Source organism: Aspergillus pseudodeflectus (genome assembly GCF_044049435.1).
Source record: "Aspergillus pseudodeflectus strain CBS 756.74 chromosome Unknown BJX68scaffold_6, whole genome shotgun sequence".
NCBI lineage: Eukaryota > Fungi > Ascomycota > Eurotiomycetes > Eurotiales > Aspergillaceae > Aspergillus > Aspergillus pseudodeflectus.
The window spans coordinates 950,714-973,509 of NW_027263782.1; the positions used below are offsets into that span (position 1 = coordinate 950,714).

The 22,796-nt window shown below is 51.9% G+C and overlaps 9 protein-coding genes across 9 annotated transcripts; 4 read left to right on the forward strand and 5 right to left on the reverse strand.

Annotated features, from left to right (window-relative positions):
* Nucleotides 1-467: 467 nt before the first annotated feature.
* BJX68DRAFT_229316 (SH3 domain protein) lies at nt 468-5,168 on the reverse strand. Its single transcript, XM_071039009.1, has 4 exons — nt 4,937-5,168; nt 2,863-4,694; nt 2,716-2,811; nt 468-2,661 (listed from the first exon to the last, which is right to left on the reverse strand). Exons 2-4 carry the CDS (start codon nt 4,586-4,588, stop codon nt 869-871), a joined length of 3,615 nt encoding a protein of 1,204 aa, XP_070903210.1. The 5' UTR covers nt 4,589-4,694; nt 4,937-5,168; the 3' UTR covers nt 468-868.
* A 265-nt stretch (nt 5,169-5,433) lies between these two features.
* BJX68DRAFT_263233 (Rtr1/RPAP2 family protein phosphatase) lies at nt 5,434-6,426 on the forward strand (the record flags this gene model as incomplete). Its single annotated transcript, XM_071044640.1, has 1 exon — nt 5,434-6,426. The coding sequence occupies one exon, from the start codon at nt 5,434-5,436 to the stop codon at nt 6,424-6,426; it is 993 nt and encodes a 330-aa protein (XP_070903211.1).
* Nucleotides 6,427-6,814: 388 nt separating this feature from the next.
* BJX68DRAFT_263234 (40S ribosomal protein eS17) lies at nt 6,815-7,439 on the reverse strand (the record flags this gene model as incomplete). The annotated part of the gene is made up of 4 exons (XM_071044641.1): nt 6,815-6,889; nt 6,951-7,148; nt 7,210-7,335; nt 7,419-7,439. 4 exons carry the CDS (start codon nt 7,437-7,439, stop codon nt 6,815-6,817), a joined length of 420 nt encoding a protein of 139 aa, XP_070903212.1.
* Nucleotides 7,440-7,680: 241 nt separating this feature from the next.
* BJX68DRAFT_229323 (mitochondrial 37S ribosomal protein bS1m) lies at nt 7,681-9,296 on the reverse strand. Its single transcript, XM_071039010.1, has one exon. It carries the CDS (start codon nt 9,269-9,271, stop codon nt 7,877-7,879), a length of 1,395 nt encoding a protein of 464 aa, XP_070903213.1. The 5' UTR covers nt 9,272-9,296; the 3' UTR covers nt 7,681-7,876.
* Nucleotides 9,297-9,513: 217 nt separating this feature from the next.
* Nucleotides 9,514-11,571, forward strand: BJX68DRAFT_229324 (SDR family oxidoreductase). The gene is made up of 5 exons (XM_071039011.1): nt 9,514-10,252; nt 10,326-10,377; nt 10,441-10,573; nt 10,679-10,969; nt 11,026-11,571. Exons 1-5 carry the CDS (start codon nt 10,231-10,233, stop codon nt 11,527-11,529), a joined length of 1,002 nt encoding a protein of 333 aa, XP_070903214.1. The 5' UTR covers nt 9,514-10,230; the 3' UTR covers nt 11,530-11,571.
* A 2,620-nt stretch (nt 11,572-14,191) lies between these two features.
* On the forward strand, nt 14,192-15,813 carry BJX68DRAFT_180094 (mannitol-1-phosphate 5-dehydrogenase). The gene has a single exon (XM_071037191.1). The coding sequence runs from the start codon at nt 14,455-14,457 to the stop codon at nt 15,613-15,615; it is 1,161 nt and encodes a 386-aa protein (XP_070903215.1). The 5' UTR covers nt 14,192-14,454; the 3' UTR covers nt 15,616-15,813.
* Nucleotides 15,434-17,296, reverse strand: BJX68DRAFT_229332 (enoyl-CoA hydratase/isomerase family protein). The gene is made up of 2 exons (XM_071039012.1): nt 16,760-17,296; nt 15,434-16,606 (listed from the first exon to the last, which is right to left on the reverse strand). Exons 1-2 carry the CDS (start codon nt 16,986-16,988, stop codon nt 16,011-16,013), a joined length of 825 nt encoding a protein of 274 aa, XP_070903216.1. The 5' UTR covers nt 16,989-17,296; the 3' UTR covers nt 15,434-16,010.
* On the reverse strand, nt 17,276-19,454 carry adaB (chromatin-binding transcription regulator ADA2). The gene is made up of 3 exons (XM_071039013.1): nt 19,047-19,454; nt 17,560-18,954; nt 17,276-17,504 (listed from the first exon to the last, which is right to left on the reverse strand). Exons 1-3 carry the CDS (start codon nt 19,137-19,139, stop codon nt 17,436-17,438), a joined length of 1,557 nt encoding a protein of 518 aa, XP_070903217.1. The 5' UTR covers nt 19,140-19,454; the 3' UTR covers nt 17,276-17,435.
* Nucleotides 19,455-20,028: 574 nt separating this feature from the next.
* On the forward strand, nt 20,029-22,631 carry BJX68DRAFT_180137 (serine/threonine-protein kinase). The gene is made up of 6 exons (XM_071037192.1): nt 20,029-20,151; nt 20,243-20,392; nt 20,449-21,217; nt 21,269-21,684; nt 21,736-22,100; nt 22,157-22,631. The coding sequence occupies exons 1-6, from the start codon at nt 20,130-20,132 to the stop codon at nt 22,355-22,357; spliced, it is 1,923 nt and encodes a 640-aa protein (XP_070903218.1). The 5' UTR covers nt 20,029-20,129; the 3' UTR covers nt 22,358-22,631.
* The last annotated feature ends 165 nt before the right edge of the window (nt 22,632-22,796 follow it).

Below are 22,796 nucleotides of genomic sequence, written 5' to 3' on the forward strand. Positions count from 1 at the left end.
ATTGAGGTGTCCTTCTACTCCTCCAGTTCGCAATAATCCTTATACTCTACTCAAAACTCTCTCTCAAGAGCTTAGATTCTCAGACTTATGCCAATCATCGGATGGGAACCCTTGCCGGCCGTTACCGTTCGCCCTGTACATGTTATGCCATGTGAGAGATCCATAATGTATTTATCCTGAAATACAGACGAAAACTTCAAAACTCCCTATCAACCTCTATTTTATAAGCACGTAATTATTCCTCCATATTCATAGCAAGGACAGTGCAAGAAATGCTGTGTATAGTCTCCAGCGGAGCATCAAAGGACACCTGGCTGTTGATGCAAAGCATGACATTAAGTGGTAGAGGGCCCGAAGCCAGAAGGATACAGAGACGGAGTATCGAAAACAGAGCAGCTGATATAGCGATCTCAAAGGCATCAAACTACTTGAGAGGCTACCATGTACTACTAACTCCGACAGAAAGCTCGAATAAGAAACAAGCGTTGATTGAACAAGGCTACTTGAATAAAACAACAAAAGCGAAAGCAATGACAGGTCAATAAGTACATGGGAACAAGAAAATGCTATATCTGAGAGAAGATTAATGGATCACAGAGTAGTGTGGGTTGAAAACAGACATGCAGGTTGTTAGGTCATGTACCATGCGGGATTAAGATGTACCAGAAACACATCATCTATCCATCTTCCATTCGTTATCTTGAGCGGCCATGTTCAGCTGAAACGTGGGTTTGAGTGTGGGAGAGTAGCACGGGGTGGAGTGGCAAGGCAAGGTAAGGAAGGCATCGTCAGTTGGTCATTTCATCGCGGGCTCGGAAAAATATCAGCTCATCACGCATTATTGTACTGGGTTCGGTAGGTGTGTTGTTCAACTGTCCCAACCAACCCAGCTGCGCGGCATCACTCGCCAGACTTTGCATTCTCCGCTGCGCAGATCATTCAGTTTGAAGCTTTCCACCTTGACCTTCTTGCTCTCTCGGCCCTGTTCCCATGCGCGAATCTTCTTCTTCGTGCCGTCCCAGTCCACCACGATACCGACATGGTCAGGTTTACCGACCTCCGCCGAGTATTTCTGATGCATTGTGCCACGGTGGCCCTGGAATCGAGCATTGCGGAAGCTTACAATGTCACCAGGGCGGATTTCATCAGTTTGCTGGACAGAGGCGTTGGCCATGTTGGAATAGACCAGAGCGCCATACGCGCGATTGCCAACAGGGCGAAGTGCATCCGTCAAAGGGTTCAACAAGTGCTTGACCAGTCCAAACGGCGTGCCATCAGGGACTGTCGTATTCTGAATAGCATTGACGCCCTCCGTAACACGAGTACCGATTTGGAGATGTGCACTTTCGAGTTGGTCCTGGCGAGGGAGAGGAGGGGGCTGCTCATGCCGTTGTTCCAGGACAGCATCGGCAGGGTTGCGAGCGTCATAGTTTACTGTAATCACGGTCTGCGAGTAATCACGGAACAAAACGTACACGTCCTTTGTGACTGTAGATTTGCCTCCCCGCTTTGACGAGGTGGACTCCTCAATCTCGAGAAGAATATCTTGGCGGTTCTGAAGGACAGGGGGTGGGGTATCTGGCTGGGCCCACCACAGCGTACCCTCGGCCAAGTCAAGGTCCATGGCGATATGACCCTGATCAACAGATGGACGGCCGACATCCATAGATCTTCGTATCGCGGGTTGAGTCCTCGGCACATCCAATGAAGCACGATTGCTCAGTGGCGTCGGAGGTGGAAGTGCAGTTGGCGGTTGGCTTGTTGGGAGAGTGAAAGGCGCTGGGGCTTCTGGGGCCGCCTGAGCAGGAGATGCGTCATACAGGCCGTCGGAATCTTCTTCTTTCTCCTCAACAGGAGGAGGCGGCGGCGGCGGAGGGGCAACGTCTGGCCGCGCCGTTGGCACAGGCGGCATCTTTGAAGCGGGCAATCCATGTTGAGGGGCCGTGTAGCGGTAGGGGTCATACTCATCATCGCCACCGTAAGATGGTTCCCTCTGGGGCGGGGGCGGAGGAGGAGCCCTAGGGGCATCTATCGAGGCTCTGCCGGCGCTCTTTGGGGGTTGAGATGGAGGGGGTGGTGGGACTCCTCTTGGCACAGAGGGAGGAAGCGGCGGCGGTAGACGGGTCTCTGGAGGGCTTCGCGGTGACTGGAGAGACTGATCATCGGTAGCAGTACCCTCATCGAGGCTGGAATCTCGCCCATGCGCCTTTAATGCGTCTTTGAATTTCGCGCCAGACGCAATGTCGGTGTCATAATCTCCGTCATATTCTGTCACTTCGCCTTCGGCATCCTCTCCAGCTTGGCGGGGTTGAACAACGGCACTTGTTCGACTATCGGTAGTTGACCTGCGACTAATTCCAAGAGGCGGGGGTGGAGGGGCACGGGCTTGAGCAGGCACGGGTGGATTGCTTGGGATTGGTGGAGGAGCCCGGCTTAGCCTCTTCTCCGAAGGATGGGTTGGAGATTTTGGTGAAGTGACATCGAAGGTGGAAGAGCGGCGAGAGTCAATGTGTAGCGGGACAGGAGGTGCAGCCTCTGAAAGTTGATCTGCCACCGTAGCATTCAAAGATAGGCTCTTTGCGTGGATAGAAAGCTCATCATCAGACTCTTCGCCACCAGACGTAGGGCTTCGTACTGGCGGAGGAGGAGGAGCTGGCCGACCTGGTTTCTGAGCTTTAGCGTCTAGAATTAGGGACGGGTGTGTAAGATACTCACCGCCAGGTACTGGAGGTGGTGAAGAAGGTAAATCGTGAGGAGCAGGTGGAGTAGGGCGTGTGTCCACAGGCGGGAGTGGAGGAGGCACCGGGCGCTCTGATATAGGTATTAGTGAATATCGGGAGAAGGGAAACGACTTCTGCGTACCTTGAGTAGGAAGTGATTTGTCAACGGAGCGACGAGGAGGGAGCTCATCCTCGGATTCCTCACCAGAGGCTTCAGCTGCAGATGGAGTGTGATGTTCCGCCGACGCAATCGATCGAGGCTCATCCAAGTTCTTTTCCAGAGTAGGAGAGGCGAGCGGGGACCTGATCGCGTTCATCCCAGGAAGTGGAACTGGCGGCGCGCTCGGGGCCGTGACTGGCTCAGGCTCGACAGCGTGCTTCTCGGCTTCCACAGGTGCTTTGGGTTTACGGGGACCAGCTCCGGGGACAGGCATTCCACCGGGAGGGCCAAAAAAGCCCATCATACCCATGCCGCCGCTCATTTTCGCCATTCTCGCGCGGAGTTCCATCTTTCGCTTTACCTCCGGGTCAATGTCTTCTTCTTCTTCTTCTTCTTCTTCCTCCTCCTCTTCCTCTTCATCTTCCTTGTCCGCCTCTTTCTCCTTTTCATTGTCGCTAGGTTCGTACTCTTCTGTTCGCTTTGGGGCCGGAGGTTCACGTCGAACAGGGGCACGAGGGCGCTCATCCAAATCTTCTCTCCCCGTTGAAGTCTCCTCAGCATCTTCTGTATCGGCCGCAGCTGAATCGTCCGCATCATTTGTATCACTGGCCAAATCCTGGATGCTGGGATGTTGCGTTGTAGGATGACTTGAACCTTTTAGAGTTTCTACACTGTGATCCCGAGCAGCCTCTGGTGACTCGTCGCCCTCGAGTGCGGTTTCTGCGGTAGGGATATCATCTTCGTGAGAATCCGCGCGCTTCTTGGGAGGTCTCTTGGCCTTTTCTTTCTTTTGCGCTGCTTCGGCATGACGAGCAGCTTGTTCCATCTGCTGCTTCTGCAAAAGTGCAATTCTTTCCTTCAAGCTTGTCGGTTTCGGCTGATCTTCTCCGCCCTCCTCGGTAGTAGTCTCAATCGGCCCGGGGCGAGTCTCAGAAACCGGAGGCTCGGGTGCTGGTCGATCGCGAATCTCAGGATCCTCTTCTCGCCTGTAAGCAACAGCGGGCGCTTCTCGAGGAGGCGGGACATATGCATTTTTGCTGGGAGGTGGCGCGACAAATGGCTTCTTGATGAATGAGGATGAGGAGTAGCCTCCTGGTTTGAACGGCGTAACTGGGGCGGCTGCAGGCTTATTAAAAGCGGCAATACGATCTCTGAAAGAGGAACCGGAAGGTTTCTCTGCGACAGCGGGTGGATGCGGCTTTGCCGCTGTCTTGGGGCCGGGTTCTGGTTCATTTGAGACAGGCTGCTGAGCCGCTGGGATTGGTGCAGGTGCAGGTGCAGGCTTGGTTTCGACAACAGGTGTTGGTTCAACCGCAGCAGGAGGTGATTGAGGCGGGAGAGGTACAGCTCTTGTCTCTAGTGCGGGAGCTACTTCTTCCTCGGGCTCGGATAGAGGAGTCTCTGCTGCGGGAGGGGGCGATTCGATAGCAGCGGGTTGTTCGGGTTGGGCGACCACCTCCGGTTCCTTCTTCGGCCTACTCGGGCGTGAGGGCCGCGGAGGGGCAGGAGGTTCATATTTCTCCACGAAATTCTTCGGGAAAATACCCTCTACTTTGCTTCCCGACGCATCGGCATATTCACCGAAGTACCACTCATCGTCCTCCACCGCAGTGACCGTTATGATCTGGCCGATGGCAAAATTAAGATCGTCCTCGTGGCTCGAAGAATACTCGAAGACCGCCTTGACCGTAAACGGCGCGCTAGACATTGGGGAAGCCGGCCCTCACACGAAGGAAGTTGGTTGAGAGGAGGTACGGTCCGCAATGGAGCTAGGTGGAGGGGGTGGCTTCGACGAGGATGTAATCAGCAAACGGCTGCGACACGAGCATTTAGCGGCTTGTCAATTCAAGATAGATCGGATAGATGCGACCATATGCAGGAGGATATGCTTCATTGACGATCAAAGAAAAAAGACAGGAGGATCAATCAGTACGTCAGCCAGGGTTGACGTATATCGGGTATGGCTGCGTCGTGGGGTTGGTGTGTGGATGTGAGAGGCGGGAAATGTGACGGTGAGGGCAGCAGCAATCAATAAAGGGAAATATGTCCTACTTACCGAAAAACCAGGGGATAAGTGAGCAATGCCGCACGATCGGTTTCAAGGGCAGACGCCAAGGGAAGAGAGCAGACGATAATAATTATGAACAATAAAGAGAAGTGGCAGGAGAGAGAGTGAGAGCGCAGCTCGAGACAGAGGGAGGAAAGACCGCCTGCTCTGCTCCACCAACGGGACGATCGGCGGCTAAGAATGACGGAGTCTGAACAGGCAGAAATGAAGCAGACCACACTGCCACGTTTGGAGGGTGGTGAGAAAGCGTGTAACGAGCTGGTCCAGTCTTTTGCTCTAGTGGCTGTTTCGTCGTGCAGTCTTGAAACCTTGTCTCTTCTTCGTCATGGATTGAGCTTCGACAGCTTGAGTCCGGGGTTTCGATTCGCCTCAGCTTCCTGCCGACCCGATTCTTCTTTCCTCGTTCTGTGACTTGAACTTTCCCCACTACCAACGTTTCGATCCTTTCATCCCGTTATCCAACGACCACCATCGAATACTGAAAAATGTCTTCGGACGCGCCAGTTTTAAAGACTTCCTTGCCATCAATCCACGCCGCTTCGTCGCGACAATCTAATAGAAGCCCACCCAAGCCACGGCCTGGAGATTCCCGTCGCTCGCCACTAAAGGCCAAACCGAAGCAAAAGCCCTCCAACAAACCAGAGACGGACCCTCGTCATCTTGCAATAGCCCTACACCATGCGCATCGTATTCAAGCACAGAAAGACGCCCAGGATCTAATCCTAGATCGTATCCTTGAACTCGTCACCCTTCCGACCTCCCCGTCTGCGGACCCTGCCTCTCCGTCCGCCGAGGACACATACAAGTTCAAATCCGCGCTCGTACCTTTTCAGCCCGCCGATTACGATAATCTTATACAAGAGAGGAATATCGAAGGCCTATGTGGCTATGGTCTGTGTCCTCGCGAACACCGAAAGGAGGACTCTAGGGGCACCTTTCGGATAACCTGGGGCGCGAGGGGCAGCGGTCCCGGTGGCCGTGGAAGGGAGATGAACATTGTCCCGCGGGAGCAATATGAGATGTGGTGCTCGGATGCTTGCGCTGAGAGAGCCATGTATATCCGTGTTCAATTAGCGGCAGAGCCCGTGTGGGAGAGACGGAGTGATGATCTACGAGGCAAAGAGCTTCTTCTACTTGAAGAGGGTAGGTCCTCCGGAAAGGGTAAGAGTGCGGCCAGAGACCCAGCTTCAGTCAAGGAGGTTCTTGGTCAGTTGGATAATCTGCATATGGACACTACCCCTGAACCGAGCGCAGTCGCAGACGACATTTCGCGGCTCACCGTTCAAGACGATGATGATGCTCACTCGCGGGAGCTGGCAATGGAACGCGGTGATCGAAATCCAGCTTTCCAGAGTGGCAGGGTGGATGTACAGATTCAAGAGAAGTCCAGCTCTGGGAGGACAGTCACGGCGCCACAGTTGCGACCTGGCGATGAGAAGGGTGGCTCCATTGAAGGTTATGTTCCACAAGATTCGTGATGTTATATACTTTTCTACTCGAGGCGTTCTACGGAGGGGATACCCAGATGTTATTCAGGCATTGCATAGTTACACACTCACCTTGGTCATGACCATGTAGACAGTGCCATGGCTGATTCTGTGCGCCATAAACCTTGTTCGCAGAATCAACCCCTACGCATCTTCCGCAGAAGACTCGTGCAGCGCACAAGGAGAAATTTTGGCAATCAAGCGTCATCCCATACAGGAATCGGCGACACCTTTCTCAGCAGCAATCATGTTTTCATTTCTCATATGCTGTTACTAAACCGCCATGTGTCCGGCACGCCAGCCAAAAGGATAATAAAAACACGGTCGGACAAGACCACAGATCAGCCGAAGAAGATCATTAACTTTTTTGTGGTATCGTCTAAGCGCGGAAGCGGCGGGGACGCTCGGGCTGCTGCTGGGTGACAGCGACAACGTTGACCTTGAGGCTGTCGAACTGTTCATCGATTATCGTTAGTTCTCAGTTTTGTAGAGACAAGAGAAACTATTAAACTTACGCCGAGGCTCTTGAGGAGATCCTTGGTGTCGTTGTCGACGTCGAGCTGGCCGGACTCGGTCTGGGAGACGTCGAGAGCGGAGATCTCGGGAACGTACTGATCCTTGCGCTCACGCTCCTCCTCCTGGAGCTTGAAGGAGATACCGCGGACAGGGCCACGCTGGATACGCTTCATGAGGTGGGTGGTGTAACCAGCGATCTATAATAGCCCTCCAGTTAGCCTATTTTAACGATGGATATTCAGATTCCGCCAAACTAACCTTGTTGCGAAGACGCTTGGAGGGGATGATAGCGATCTCATCGCAGACACGCTTGTTGGTCTCGAAGTCGAGGGTGAGCTTGGGGTAGTAGCGCTCAATGATGACCTTGGCGGATCTCTTAACGGTCTATATAAACCCGGAAAAATCGCTGGTTAGTTTTTTTGTCTCTGAATCACATTTCCTCGTGCTTGTATCACTCAGAATCTCACCTTAGTCCTGACGCGACCCATTTTGGCGGTTGTTGGCTGGCTGGTTGATTGACGGTTTGCAAGCTGGGAAGAATTCAGGATTTTGAGATCTGTGTCGAGTAAGTTGGAATGGCTCTCCGCTTGCCCTAAGTCACCGCCCACATGACTAAGGGCAACTGTTATTCACGTGATTTGTTTCTACTTCTGCAGTACTCATACATACTTGGATAGGATGAATAGGTGCCCATGATTTCAACAAAAATAGATTATTGTATTCACAAAATGAAAAATAAATAGCGTGCTTTACTCACAGATATCTAGATATCACAAATACATAGCGTTTGGAATCGAAATCCCCAATCTAATCATACAGTTTGTTCACTCTCCCCCGGATGAGCCCTCATCCCCCGACAACGAGTGAGAACGTCTTATCTCTGGACAAAGATTCGTCTCGTCACTGACAACATGCGAAAAACGTCTTACCTCTGGACAAGGGTGCGCATAAGGGTTCTCGCAACATCTTCGGTCTTTTGTTCTGGTGGCGGCAAGGGGTCTGACTGAGGGAACGAAGGACGGTCTAGTCGTGGGACGTTCCCTTGCCGCTGGCGCTGTGGTGCAGGACGGCTCGCCTCAACAGGCTTCTCATAGTCCTTGACACCATAAGCCAGCTTGGTGGTTGGGTCCGAGCGCGAGGCCTGAAGCCTGATCCGCCCGTTCGACTCCACAGCAGCCCGGACAGGAGTGACATAGTATTTGGCACCACCAGGGATGTCCGCCTCGAAATGCGACAGACCGGGCGGGGGTGTGCTCTCGTTGAATGCCTTAATATCTGGGTCATCCAAGGCAACACCACCGACACCCACAATGGCCCGGAAGCTTTGGCCCTTGTACCGGCCCTTACGCCTCAGGACACGTGCCTCTACAGGCCGCGGGTTGGCCTGAGGACCGTGTTCAGGGTGATTGTAAACCAACGCATGAGATCGTGTATAAGACAGACCAGCCGAGGGATGAGTCGAGGGCGGTCCCCGAAAGACGTAATCGGACGAAGACAATGCGGTTCCAGGAGATTCGAAGTAGGTTCTGCCCATGCGCTCAGTCGGTACCGACGGGAAAGATGGAAGGTCCAACAGACTAAACACAGCAAGACCAAGAGCACTTGGGTTCGCTCGCAACACCCTGAGATACTTGTGAAAGTCTTCATCGGTAACCTGTACGGGGGCCAGCGCCTCCAAGTCTTCGCCATTGTCCTGGGCCTGCTTCCTCTTCTCGGCATTTAGCTGCGCGGTGAATCGCTCTCGGAGTTTGCGTAGTAGTTCCGGCTTCTCTCTTTGCACTTTCTTAAGGTAGGCAATGAATTCAGCCTCCGACAACCCCGAAAGGAAGGGTCCGGTATGCCTGTATTTCAACACACCAGGCGTGTTGATGCCTTCGCTTGTCTCTGTGTTGTCTAGGTGTGCTTCAAAGGGGCTTTCGTGTCTTGGAATAAGAGACGAAGAGTAAGTCCCTCTTGAGGGAAGGGATACTGGCAGATGGAGTTCTTGGAACTTCCTCAGGGTAACGGTGTGGTCCTGTGCGGATTCAAAGTCTGTGACATGTTCAAAGGTGTCAAGCGCATTGACCCTGACGACTGGTTTTCTCGACTTTTTTGAGGTCGAAAGTGCAGGAAGCGGCCTCTTCAGACCCCAGTCTCCCTTTGCCAACGACGACCGTGGTGTGATGATAGATGCCCTGACGGGATGGGGAAGCGTTGCGGTTTCGGATCCATGAGGTCGTAAGGAGAGGTTTTCAGGTTGGACTTGTATAGCTTGCGGAAGGGCAAATAGGCGAGATCTCCGCAGCAGATTCGCCGCCGGGGATATGTTGGCTGTCGCCATGCTTATCGAGGATAGACAATTGCACAGTGTCCCCGAGATGCGGAAGAAAAGTTGATTTTCGGCGTGTCAATCTCTACGGCCAGCCGCAGAAGCACAGAGCGCAATTTTGTCAGACACCACAACAACAGCCACAGTAAAAGGGCAGAAGTCATGTGCATCAAGACATATAGTACACAGCTATGCGCATAGTAGGTACCCATGTACCTACTATTCACTAATCTAACAAGCCAAGATATATCATTGGTCAATTAGTCTATTAATTGTATCCGTGTATCCATCATATACATCTAGATTTTTGTGTCCACATTCTTCCTCTCACTAATGCGACCCCAAAGAAATTTACCGGGGGTCTAGCATAAACTGATGAGCAGAATCTAAGCTACAAACAGCCATTAGCCCTGACAGCGTCTCTGAAACCTGGAGAACATCCTCAGCAAGTACTCTTGGATGTGTGCAGATTTATCAGCAACGGACATGAGGCTGCTCGTGACTCATAGAAAGCGCCATTTACACATCTGGACCATATAGAAAGACGAATATGCCACTTGATATGTGAATGGTGACACGCGAAGCGGCCAATGATGGCGTTGCTTACACCCAGAACCCCTCATCGGCGGGGTTTATATATCCGGAGATAGGTATCGGCCGTATACGTATTCGGAGCTAAGAGAGTATACTTCTCAAGTTCTCCTAGACGACTGACGCAAACAATGGTTTGTACAACGCGATATCGACCGACATCCTATCACAGTGGATTGATAATCGCAATGGTGGACCAATGTGGAGAGATGGGCGGATGAGGAGGGGTAGCCTGCGTTGCGATTGCGAGGTATAAAGGGGACTAGAAGGACCCTTGGGTTTGAGAGAGACCTTGAGAGCGCAAAGTTCTACTACTGGTATTTTCAATCGCGACCGCTCGGTAGATACTCGATTCTCAGTTGTTTTGGAAGCAATTAAAGATGGTCAAAGTGCTCTTGACAGGTACGTGATTCTCTTCGCAATGGCGTCAAGCCGAGAGCGAGCCTGAGGAAGCTAAACAATCTCCAATTTCTAGGAGGCAGCGGCTTCATTGCTGCTCATACCCTTAATATCTTGCTTGAGCGTGGGTTAGTGCTATACCTAACAGAGCTGGAATTCGAAAGCAGGGTAGCTAAATGAGGCCTTCTTAGTTTCGATGTCGTCACCACGGTCAGGTCCAAAGAAAAGGGCGACAGAATCTTGGCTGCTCATCCAAACGTGCCAAAGGAAAAACTTTCGTATGTCATCGTAAAGGACATTGCGGAGGATGGCGCTTTTGACGAGGTATGTTTTTATTTTAGTGTCTGGCTTTCTCATGCCGCTTCCCGCTCCATCTGCTCGGATCGCAACCATCTTTCGGCGCATAACACTAATAGTTCTTGTGATTAGGCTGTCAAGTCTGACCCTCCCTTTGACTCGGTTATCCACACCGCCTCGCCTTTTCACCATGCGGTCCAGGATCCGGTCAAGGACTTTTTGGACCCGGCTATCAAGGGAACTACCGGTATCCTAAAAGCTATCAAGGCCCACGCACCGTCTGTGAAAAGGGTGGTGGTCACATCCTCTTTTGCATCGATTGTCAATGTCAAGGCGCATGAGAAGGTGTATAGCGAGAAGAATTGGAACCCTGTGACATGGGAAGAGGGCTTGGACCCCTCCCAGACATATAGAGCAAGCAAGGTGAGCACGATTTCCAACACTGTGAGATTGTCAACTGACATTTGACGACTTGAAAGACATTCGCGGAAAAGGCCGCCTGGGAGTTCGTTCAAAAGGAAGTAAGCTTCGACCTTGTGACAATCAATCCTCCCTTGGTTCTTGGTCCCGTCGTGCATTACCTGAGCTCTCTTGACGCGATCAATACTTCCAATGCGCGGATCAGCCGTATAGTGCGGGGACTCGAAAAGGAGTCAACTCCCCCCACAGTCACTTACCTTTGGGTCGATGTCCGCGATGTTGCTCTAGCTCACGTGAGAGCGATTGAGGTCCCCGAAGCTGGTGGACAGCGGTTCTTCGTAACCGCCGGTCTTTACGCCAACAAGGATATTGTGGACATTGTTCGAGACGCCTATCCTGAGCTGGAGGACAGGCTGCCACCAAAGACTGACGCAAGAGACGTGCCCGACGACGTCTACGGCTATGACAACTCCAAATCAACGCAGGTCCTGGGTATAAAGTATCACTCGCTGAAGGAATCGGTGGTTGACACTGTCAAAACGCTGTTGGAAAATGGCGCCTGAGCGCAAAAGTATCTAGCGATTCAATGATAGATCGTTTTCAAGCAGCAAGCTCGTAAACTCAATTATGTACATGGCTTTTTTAATTCATCAGGCTCTAACCCAGCGCGTGATCTCTCTAGTTGAGCCTCTGTGGGCCACTGGATGGCTGGCGATGGTGCATCAGCCTCATACGTCAATAGACGCCAAAGACCGCTACAATGCTAAGCTTCAGTATAGTCCGGCCCTGCAGATCCCCAGTAAATCGAAACTTGCTCCCTAGATTTATTTATCTATTAGCATATGGATGCCACATGATCAGGATAACAGTACAGCTCTGGGTTCCCACAGCAGCATGCTCTAAACAACACATATGAAGTGTAGTGCAGACCATGTTTTTCAAAGCTAGGCGTGCCGTAATTGAATGGTATATATATCCGGCTTAGTCGTAGTCACCCATCTCTTAAGTTGAACAATAGATCTATAATGTCCAAGACATGCAGGCATAGTATTTAGGTGTGGACAACGCTACAAGCTTGTACCCTGTAACTGTTAGTACAGATAGCGCTCATCAAGATGTTGGCCTTTCGAAGCTGTTCAAAACTCCACCTAGCAACAAAGCATCGCAGCAGCAAGGGCCGAGGTCTTGTGGAAGACAAATGGATACCAGAATGAGAACGAGGACTTTGGGTGATCAACACTCCCATTATCGCCACAAGCGGCACATCAAATGAGCTTTTCCCGCTCATCATTTGTGCACGACGAGATTGCACATCCTATACGTATCAACGACATGATATCTAATCTTTGCTGGTGGATACAACAGCATAGATCAGGCTCATCCTAGCGGTTGCCTGGTACCTAACGGGGCACCTGCATGAATAATGGTCCAGGAGGATGAGGACTGGAGTTTTCCCGGCAGCTGGAAGTTGAGAAGCCCGAATCTAGCCCGACGAGTGAAACCAGGCGATGAGGAGGCCTCTCTGGTGCGGCTGCTGGCTCAGAGTCAGCGATACACTCTGTTTCCTCTATAGTTTCGGCACGGAGACATTCATCACAGGTCCGCAAACAAAAACCAAATCTTTTCCCTGCTCGAAATCGCGCACCCTTTCATGTGCGCGATTATTGGAACGGCCTTTACTGCTCCGATGCAACTCAAGAGGCGCCTTTTGAAGACAAAAGGCGTCTGTGCCTTATGGATCGTTAGATCCTTGCACGCAGCCAGAATTTCGCGCTTCTCGCCCATACTAGGCCTAAGATGGACGCTGGCTTCATTTCGATTGTGGCTAGTGGTCTCTGGCGGAGGAATATCGGGTGCAAAAGCGCGCTCCAATTCGTTCATGGTTGACTGAGGGTTGACTCGGACGGAGCGGAGTCAGCCGTGACTAGAAACTGACTAAAGCCTTTTTAAAGCCACGACCAAGCATGGCTGAGTCAATCAATGGCGGCGGGAGGTTTCGGGAAAACACTCCGTCCCACGATAGGATTGGCCGACGACAGCCGCTCCAACGGGTCGCGTAAATTGCGGTTCTGAGGTTAGAAGAGAAGCGGAGTGAAAGACTGGAGATCTGTGAGAAGGAAGAGTCGAGATAACTCGAGAGAAAGAAGGACAATGGCAAAGGGGCATAAACGAAGCGCGGCGAAGGCAAAGGAAGCAAGAAGAAGTCAAAACCACATTGTAAAGTGATCCGTGCGTGGTGGCCTGAAGACATGCGACTGTTCTAGGATTGGTTGCAATTCTGAACAGCCCGAGACCCACAGCCCACAGAAGACCCCGGAATGGACATCGGCCAATGCATGTCAAACAGAGCGTGCTTCACGACTAGTAGTCTGCCGATGTGGAGGGGTGTTGCAAGAATTCGAAGTGGTATTACTTGCTTTTCGATTCTGCGATACGCATAGCAAGAACAGGCAAGCCGTTAACTTCCATGAATCATACCTGAATTGAAGAAGTGAGCTTGTATGTAGTTGTGATATCAACATGCTGCCTTAGGCATCAGTAACGTCACAAGTGGAACCACCGATGACGTTGGTTCAATAGACCACAAGCAAACTTCATGACGACTCGGCATTGTCGGTTCTAGTTCCAATGACCTATCTCGACGATGAAAAGCTCACATTCGCCGAACCGAAACAGGTACGCCGTGGAAGAGCGGTGGGCCGTATAGCGAAAAGTCAAATCGATAGCCAGGAACCAACGTCATGATCTGACTGTAGTTTGATGCTACTCCCAGTAAAGTCTGGAAAGTGGCTGCGAACCGCCTCGGATCCGCCCATAGTAAGTCTTTGCTTCCGGCTTGACGGCAGCAATTTCCGACTCAGTTTGCATGGGCAACGTTGTACAAGGGGCGGAAGAGCACGGACGATGATTCGGTCCCCGACTCAAGCGCATAAGACAACAACTTATTTTCAGCCAAAGTGAATCAATAGTTCGACGTAGATATCCTCGCCGTGAAGCAAGGAGCAACCCTGTTTTTCCCGGACCCCAGATCTACTCTTGTATCAGCAAATCAGAGCGCGCCGGAATGGCTGGTGGTTTCGCGGAATTGATGCAATACGTCTGGCTGCGTCCCCCACTTCACGAGCCAGAGGCAGTACCCATGATGATGGCTATGGCCCCGTCCGAGTGTTCTTAGACTCTCCGTGCAGTTGCAAAGGGCTCAGCCTGCAACACTCATTGGCCTCACTTCTCTTTTGATTCACCGAGCCTGTTTCTCTATCCTTCCGCGTTCCTGCCTTGTTTGCCTGCCTTCCTGCTCCCGAGTTCTGACTTTATTATATAACCCCTCCCCCGCCCTCGCTGTTTGCTCCCCTCATCTTCTCTTTCCATTTTCATAACACAACAACACAACACCTCTCTTCCCACCCTTTTCCCTTACTACTACTACTCCTCATCCTTTCCTCCTGTCCTCTACTATTATACCCATAAAAAGTACAATTTCTCTGACAATGGGCAAAGCTATTCACTTTGGTGGCGGAAACATTGGCCGTGGCTTCGTTGGAGAATTCCTCCACGAGGCTGGCTATGAAGTCGTCTTTGTCGATGTTGTCGACGATCTCATTGCCTCCATCCAAAAGACTCCCTCGTACGACATCACTGAAATCAGCGAGGAGGGCGAGAAGACCAAGACAATTACCAACTACCGCGCGCTCAACTCCAAGACACAGGAAGCCGACGTTGTCCAGGAGATCGCAACTGCCGACATTGTGACATGCGCCGTTGGCCCCAGGATTCTCCAGTTCATCGCCCCTGTCATTGCCAAGGGTATCGAGTCTCGTTCTCTGGACATCCCTCTGGCCGTCATCGCTTGCGAGAACGCCATCAATGCCACTGATGCCCTTCGCGGCCACATCGAAAAGAAGGCCAACCCCGAGACCCTTTCTAGCCGCGCCGTATTCGCCAACTGTGCCATCGACCGCATCGTCCCCAACCAGCCCCCCAACAACGGTCTGAACGTCCGCATCGAAAAGTACTACGAGTGGGTTGTCGAACGGACACCCTTCAAGAAGCACGGTGTTGAGCACCCTAACGTCCCTGCCATCCACTGGGTGGACACTCTCGGCCCCTACATTGAGCGCAAGCTGTTCACCGTCAACACCGGACACGCCACTACCGCCTACTACGGCCACCTCAGCGGCAAGAAGACCATCGCCGATGCCCTCCAGGACTCGCATATTCGTGAGACAGTGCACAAGGTCCTCGATGAAACCGCTTCTTTGATCATCAACAAGCACGGTATCCCTGAGCAGGAACAAAAGGAGTATGTTGACAAGATCATCGGCCGTATCTCAAACCCGTATCTGGAAGACAACATTGAGCGTGTGGGCCGGGCTCCACTGCGAAAGCTCTCCCGCGACGAACGCTTCATCGGGCCCGCCTCCCAGCTCGCTGAGCGCGGCCTAAAGTTCGATGCCCTTCTCGGTGCCGTTGAACAGGCTCTTCGCTTCCAAAACGTCCCTGGCGATGAGGAGAGCGCAGAGCTTGCCAAGATTCTCAAAGAGCAGTCTGCCAAGGAAGCCACCAGCCACATCACCGGCTTGGAGGAAAGCCACCCATTGTACCCCCACGTACTTGAACGCGTCCAGACCGTTCAGAATGACTCCAAGTAGGCGCAGCACCCCGGCAATGTTGTAACGATGAGTTGCGACAAGACCCAAATATCCCCTTTACTCCATTCAAACACACAAACTTACGTTTACCACGAAGGGAGCGAAATCGGTCTCGGATATGAGGGTCTTTCGGACGGTTTCTTCTTCCTTTGAAGTTGAGCAGATCTGACCGCTGGACGGAACTTGAATGTGCATGGGATACGGCGAATATGGTCGACATGGATTTATGAACCTACGGGATTTCGGTTTAGCGTTATGAATTGCAGTTTGAAAGCGCTTAGATGCAGGGCAGCTAAGCTAATTCAATGAAATGATCCTGAATCATCGTGTTTGAAGATAGGTGTAGCCTTGTAGATAGGACTACCGGAAGTGTAGTAAACACAACCGCTGTCTAACTATAGCTTACTCTCCTTCCACTGGGGGCCCCTTTTTTCCACGAAGGCTTTCAACCCCTCCTTGATATTTTCCCCAGCATTAAGCTTCTTCTCCCAATTCTCGAGCAACAACCTCGTACCCTCCTCAGCCCCAATACCCTCCCATCCCAACTTCACCCCCTCTCGACTTACAATGACCGAATCAGGACTATTCGCCGCAATCAACTGCGCAACCGCAACCGCCCTCTCAACAACCTCCTTTCCCTCCCCAGCAACAACTTCATTCACAAACCCCCACTTTTCCGCCTCCTTCGCCGACACCTTTCTCCCCGTAAGCACCATCTCCATAGCCCTCTGTTTCCCCACCGTCCTTACAATCCGGGGAAGGGCCCCCGCCCACGCAACAACGCCGCGTGCTACCTCAGGGAACCCGAAAAAGGCCCTTTCCGAGGCGATAACGATGTCGGTGTTTGTGATCATTTCGCAGCCACCGCCGAGAGCGAGTCCGTTCACGGCGGCGATGATGGGCTTCTTGCCCGTGCGGCGGGAGAGGCCGCCAAAGCCGGAAGGGGGCATAGGGTTGCGTTTGGCGTTTGATTGCGTTGAATTATTCCATTCTAGAGGTTTGTTAGTCTTTCGGCTCTCATGGTTGACTTGTAGTAAGTCTGGGTAAGAAGCAGCTAGTAGGTTAGGTAGCGGTAGGTCAAGGAAGTGCATGTACTAGGTAGGTATAGATAAATAGGCAGGACTGGGCATCAGTTTTTGTTTACCTTTCAAATCAGCCCCCGCACAAAAGGCTCTCCCCTCGCCCGTGATAATCCCCACGCGCAGCGAGGGCTCATCATCGAGCCATTCCCAAATTGCGTGGAGTTCAGTGTTGCCTGTGGAGTTGATGCAGTTGAGGTCTTTCGGGCGGGAGAGCGTGACGAGGAGGATGTGAGGAGCTGGGAAAGATAGTTTGGAGTACTGGGGTTGCGGGGGTGGGATTTTGAACGTCATTTTTCGGTTATGTGCTTCTTAGAGATCCGTGATTCCTGTAATATATTGATTGTACTGCGATGTTTAAAAGCTCAACTTTGGTGATGTTGGGATCTGACCTCGGTCGCTAAGGTACTTCGCCGAGTTGGAGAAGCTGTCGGCCATTGCCGAGGCTCAGTTTTTGGGGTTATCTATGAGTTGTGGAGAAGATGCCGGGTTCCACTCTGGCCGGCTTACTCCGGAGCAGAGTACTAGCACATACTCCAACGTAGAGATACGACGACCAGAGTATCAATGGCATTAAGAGTCTTATAATTAAGCTGATTGCCATACTCGGTACTTCATAGCATTTCATTGCCTCAACGCCTGCAACTCCCCGGTCCGCCGCGCACCATGTGATATGTACAATAGACCCAAACGAGAGCATCTAGACTACTCCGTACTCAAGCAAAACTACCATACCAAGGCTTATCCCTTGTTGATCCACCCACTGTGAACCATGAAGTCATATATCCGGCTGGTCTTTGTACTATCAATCTGCATTGACAGTGTTAGCGTATTGACAACAAAAACTGAACGAAACCAGACATACCTTGCAGATAGTCCGCGCGTCTTTCTTCTTGAGGCTTCCGCCCGACTTCATCGACTCCTTCAGCAGTGTCTCCTTGATGACAAGATAGGGCTTCGGCTGGATGTGAAGGACGTTGCACAGCTCCACCTCCTCTTTGGTGAGCAGATGAAGGTCCGGGGCGCCATCATTCTCCAACTTCCAGGGGAGAACACCAGTCAACGGCTGGATGACAAACTTGGTCTTTGTTGGCTGAGGAGTTGCCGCTCCGTCTCCGTTCGCTGCAAAGGCGCGGTCGAAATCATTCATCACAACGTTGGGCTCGGAGGCTTTGGTGGGAGTGCCTGCAGCTTTTTGCAGTCGTAGTGGGAGCTCTGGTGTGGTTAGTTGGCTTGCTGCTGTAGGCTGTTCCGGCTGTTGGGTCTGCTTTGGACGTGTGCTGGCGAATCGTTCAAACGACCCCTGAGGCATGAGACGCTGCTGGCGCTGCTGTTTTTCTTGCTCGTACTTTTCGCCGCCCTTCAAGTCACCAATTCCCATTTGACGCCATTCTTGTAGCTGTGCAATGGCTAGTCGAAGGTTGTGTTCGTACTCTAAGCCCTTGTTGAATTCTTCAAAGTCGTCGTGGTTCATCATTCGCGCAAAAGGTTTGGCCTTGTTAAGCAGGTCCCGCTCCTCTTTGGTGCGTTTCTTTTCCAATGCGGTGTTTTTGCGATACTCGAGGAGGTTGTGTTCAAATAGAATCTTCTTGCGCTCTGTCCGCGCTGTGAGGCGGGTGTTGTAAATATCAACAACCGTCATCTTTAGCTCCATCTCGGCATCGGTTTCACCATTAGGTGTTTCTCCGGCACCCGGTTCAAAGGTCATGTGCTGTACAGCTTCTTCCGCATCATTCATAAACTCCGTCTCGAATTCTAGTCGACCCGGCATGTAGCCTTGAACCTCGTGACACGCAGGTACACTGGCGGTGGGTTTCTGTTTTGGTGTAGTCGGCGGAGCTGCCTTTGCTGCATCTTTGCGCTCTTCAATGCGCCGCTTCTTCCGAGACTGAAACTCCTCCTTGGATATAGAGTCTTGGAGACGCGTATCGTCCGGATCGGCGCGCTCCGGCAGAGGGAAATTGGGACTGTCGACATATGTGCTAATATAGTGGTCTCGCACCTCCTCCTTTGTCCGATAGCCGCCAATGTGGTCTGCTATATCGGCCCAGGAGCCCAGACCGTATATCTCCGCACCTTCCAGCAACAGGAGCTCCTCGTCGGCTCCCCAGTCTTCCTGGAATATCGGTACCGAGTTCTGCTCGATCACCTGGAATGGATGCGTCGACGGATCATGGTTCTTGGACTTCTCTCCGGCAGCGAAACAAGGTACACATAGATCGTATTCGGGGCAGGAGGGGTGAGCGCATGATATGCGAACCTGGCATGTGACTTGAGATTAGTCCCTTGTAGGCAAGTCGCGACAACACGATATTATGAGTCGCCTCGTGTATAGGACGAAGAGCATCTCACAGTTGAAGTCACGTCCACAGAGCAGACATCGCAATGATACTTGGTGCCGGCTTCTGTACCGCGCGTTGCGGTCTTCTTTCGTATTACACCCATCGGTGCCGGGGTCTTTTCATCCTCCACGATACCCTGATCCGTTTCGACGAAACGTACGCGCCCTCCAGTAGCGTCAGAGGGCAGCGTATAGTGTATCTGATAGACGTATAAGCTGGGAAGGTGTGCACGAAGGGATGCTTGATGTCTCCGCAGCTGACTAAGTGGAGGTGTAGTGGGAGTCCGTAGGGCTGGAACGGATCGTCGATATGAGAACGCTGGCCGAGGAACGGGTAGATTGAATTGTCGCGCTGCTAGTGGCGTTCAATAATAATGATGTCGGCGATTTGTGCTCGCTTCTCAAGAGTCTCGTCGGACCTCCTCCAGTGTGCCGGGCGACGTCCCATTGGCGGTGGCTGTGCTTCATCCTATTGATCTTGGCAGGTGCTGCACAGCCCCTGTGGCTCTTGCTGCCTCAGAAACATGGCAGATTCGCCTCCGGGCGCTGAGGCACCCAGGCAACATCATCCGCGGGCCCAATCATTGAGTTTCCTCATCCGCTTTCCCCCTCCCTTTGTCGCCGTTCATTTCCCCTCTTCAGCCTCCATCAACTCTTCCTGTGACTGTCTGGCATCTGTGTTTCGTGCCTTGAATTTTCTACGATCGCTGGTTCTAGAGATGCTTCCCTAGATCCTTCCTTCATCATACAAGTCGTTGCTTCTGTCCAGTCTTTCGGTCCCACCCTTCCCTCTCTCCTGTCGGCGGGTTTCAATCGCCTGTACCAGTTCCTGATCGTCCCTGTGTTGCTGCTGCTGACTGCTGTGGCTGTGGCGGTCTTGCATCTCCTCATTTCTTCGTCAACTGTCAGCGATTGAAGGAGTGTCCCCTTTCAATTCCTCTCATTTTCTCGAACCCTCCATCCTCTCAGTCTTCTCTCTCCACTCTTTCTCTCCTTTTCCTCTCTCCCGAGGCCTGTGACTGAATTGCTCGGGTCCTCATCAAATCGTTACTGTCCAGGATCCCCTCCCTTGAGATACCAGACCGCCCTTCACAATGTCCTGGAAAATTACCAAAAGTATGTTCAGTTGGTCTCCCATTTCCCCTAAAAGATACCCTCCCCTTTACTTAACTCGGGCAACTGACGCTTGCTGCCTTTGTAACATCAGAATTAAAGGAAACGCATCTTGCGCCTTTAACACAGACCTTCACACGGTCTTCTTCAACATCTACCATCAAGGGCGACTCAGGGGAGGAAACTCCGGTCGTCTCGCAGACTCCGACGCCGAGTATCTCCACAAGCGCATCGAACGGAATCAGTATGTCTCGAGTGTTTCCTCGAATCTACCTGGCCTCAACTAATCTGTCATCAAAGCCGCCTCGGAATCCCTCGTCTCCCCCCCCGTGGCCGCTGTTCAGCCTGGCATCTTGATAGTCACCCTCCACGAAGGTCGCAGTTTTCAACTTCCGGCACATTATCAGCAGGTTTTCAACTCCCACCTTCAGACTCACAATGGCTACGGAATGCGCCCCAGCTCTTCCTCATCACACTCCACACATGGTCAGGCGAATTCCTACGTACAGAGTAACCGACCTCAGTCAACAAGCGGAGGCATCAATGCCGCTCCGACCATCCACGGGCGTTACTCGACCAAATATCTCCCTTACGCCCTTTTAGATTTCGAGAAGAACCAAGTTTTTGTCGATGCCGTTTCGGGAACACCAGAAAATCCTCTATGGGCAGGCGATAACACCGCGTTCAAATTCGACGTTTCCCGTAAGACTGATCTGAACGTTCAACTATATCTCCGCAACCCTACCGCTCGCCAAGGTGCCGGCCGCAATGACGACATTTTCCTAGGTGCTGTCAAGGTGCATCCTCGCTTTGAGGAGCAATCTCAACCATACATTGACGATCCCAAGTTGGGAAAAAAGGAGAACCAGAAGGCTGCTGCTGCTCATGCTGCGCAGGAACGCAACTTGGGACAGTTGGGGGCGGAGTGGCTAGAACTACAGTTTGGTTCCGGGTCGATCAAGATTGGCGTTTCGTTTGTTGAGAATAGACAACGTAGTATGAAGTTGGAGGATTTCGAACTGCTCAAGGTCGTGGGTAAGGGCAGTTTCGGAAAGGTCATGCAGGTCCTGTGAGTTACACCTGGTTCCAAATCAACGCCGGCTAAACTAATACCTTATAGGAAAAAGGATACCGGTCGAATTTATGCCCTCAAAACCATTCGCAAAGCACATATCATCTCACGGTCCGAAGTTACCCACACTCTCGCCGAAAGATCCGTGCTTGCGCAGATCAACAATCCATTCATCGTGCCCCTCAAGTTCTCTTTCCAGTCGCCTGAGAAGTTGTACTTGGTACTGGCCTTTGTGAATGGCGGAGAGCTCTTCCATCACCTCCAGCGGGAGCAACGATTTGATGTCAACCGAGCGCGCTTCTACACAGCCGAACTGCTTTGCGCTCTGGAGTGCTTGCACGGCTTCAAGGTTATCTATCGTGATCTGAAGCCTGAAAACATTCTGATCGATTACACCGGTCACATTGCTCTTTGCGACTTTGGGTTGTGCAAGTTGGATATGAAGGATGAAGATCGAACCAACAGTGAGATAACCCCTGATAAAATGCGGTTAGTTTGCTAACATTGTGTTGCAGCCTTTTGCGGTACACCAGAGTATCTTGCTCCAGAGCTTCTGCTTGGTCAAGGATATACCAAGACCGTCGACTGGTGGACACTTGGTGTGCTCCTCTACGAGATGCTAACAGGTCTTCCACCGTTCTACGACGAGAACACAAACGACATGTACCGGAAGATTCTGCAGGAACCATTGACCTTCCCAAGCAGCGATATTGTTCCACCAGCTGCCCGTGACCTCCTTACTCGACTCCTCGACCGTGACCCTCATCGCCGACTTGGTGCCAATGGTGCTGCAGAAATCAAATCCCACCATTTCTTCGCAAACATTGACTGGCGTAAGCTGCTCCAAAGGAAGTATGAGCCGAGCTTCCGACCCAACGTGGTATGTGTCACCTTCTCCATTTTTTGAGAGGCGCTCAATAACTGATCGCTGTCTAGGCTGATGCTCGCGACACCAAGAACTTTGATGAAGATTTCACCCGCGAACTACCCAAAGATTCGGTTGTGGAAGGGTCCATGTTGTCCTCGACTCAGCAACAGCAATTTGAGGGATGGTCGTACAACCGGCCCGTTGCTGGCCTCGGAGACGCCGGCGGCAGTGTCAAGGATCCATCCTTTGCAAGCATTCCCGAGCATTAAGCCGTTTCCCGGGGTGAAGAGACGGGCCTGCGTTAGCCAAACACCTGCAGTTTCCCGTTCCACGGTGGGAACTTTTCATCCGGTTTTGCAGTTATATTTCACTGCTGCCTATGCATATACTGCCACTTGCGCCAGACGCCTCGTTCTTTCTTCTGTTCCCAGTTTCGGGGACTCAAATCCCCCCGCAATTTTTTGATTGGATTAGTATGTGGCAGTGATCTCTCGGTTTGAGCGAATTGTGTCCTTTCTCTATTTGTTCATCCTTGCATCAAAGATACAACCAGGCAGGACCCTACGCGTTCATTTCTCAATTTACCGTGTTGCAAACGACTTGTCTCTTTTTTTCCTGGCCATATCGTGCTTTCACGTATCTATCTTTGGGGCTTTGCGAGTGTCTCCGTGTTCTTGGGATTAAATGGGACAGTCCTCTTCGTTTCTG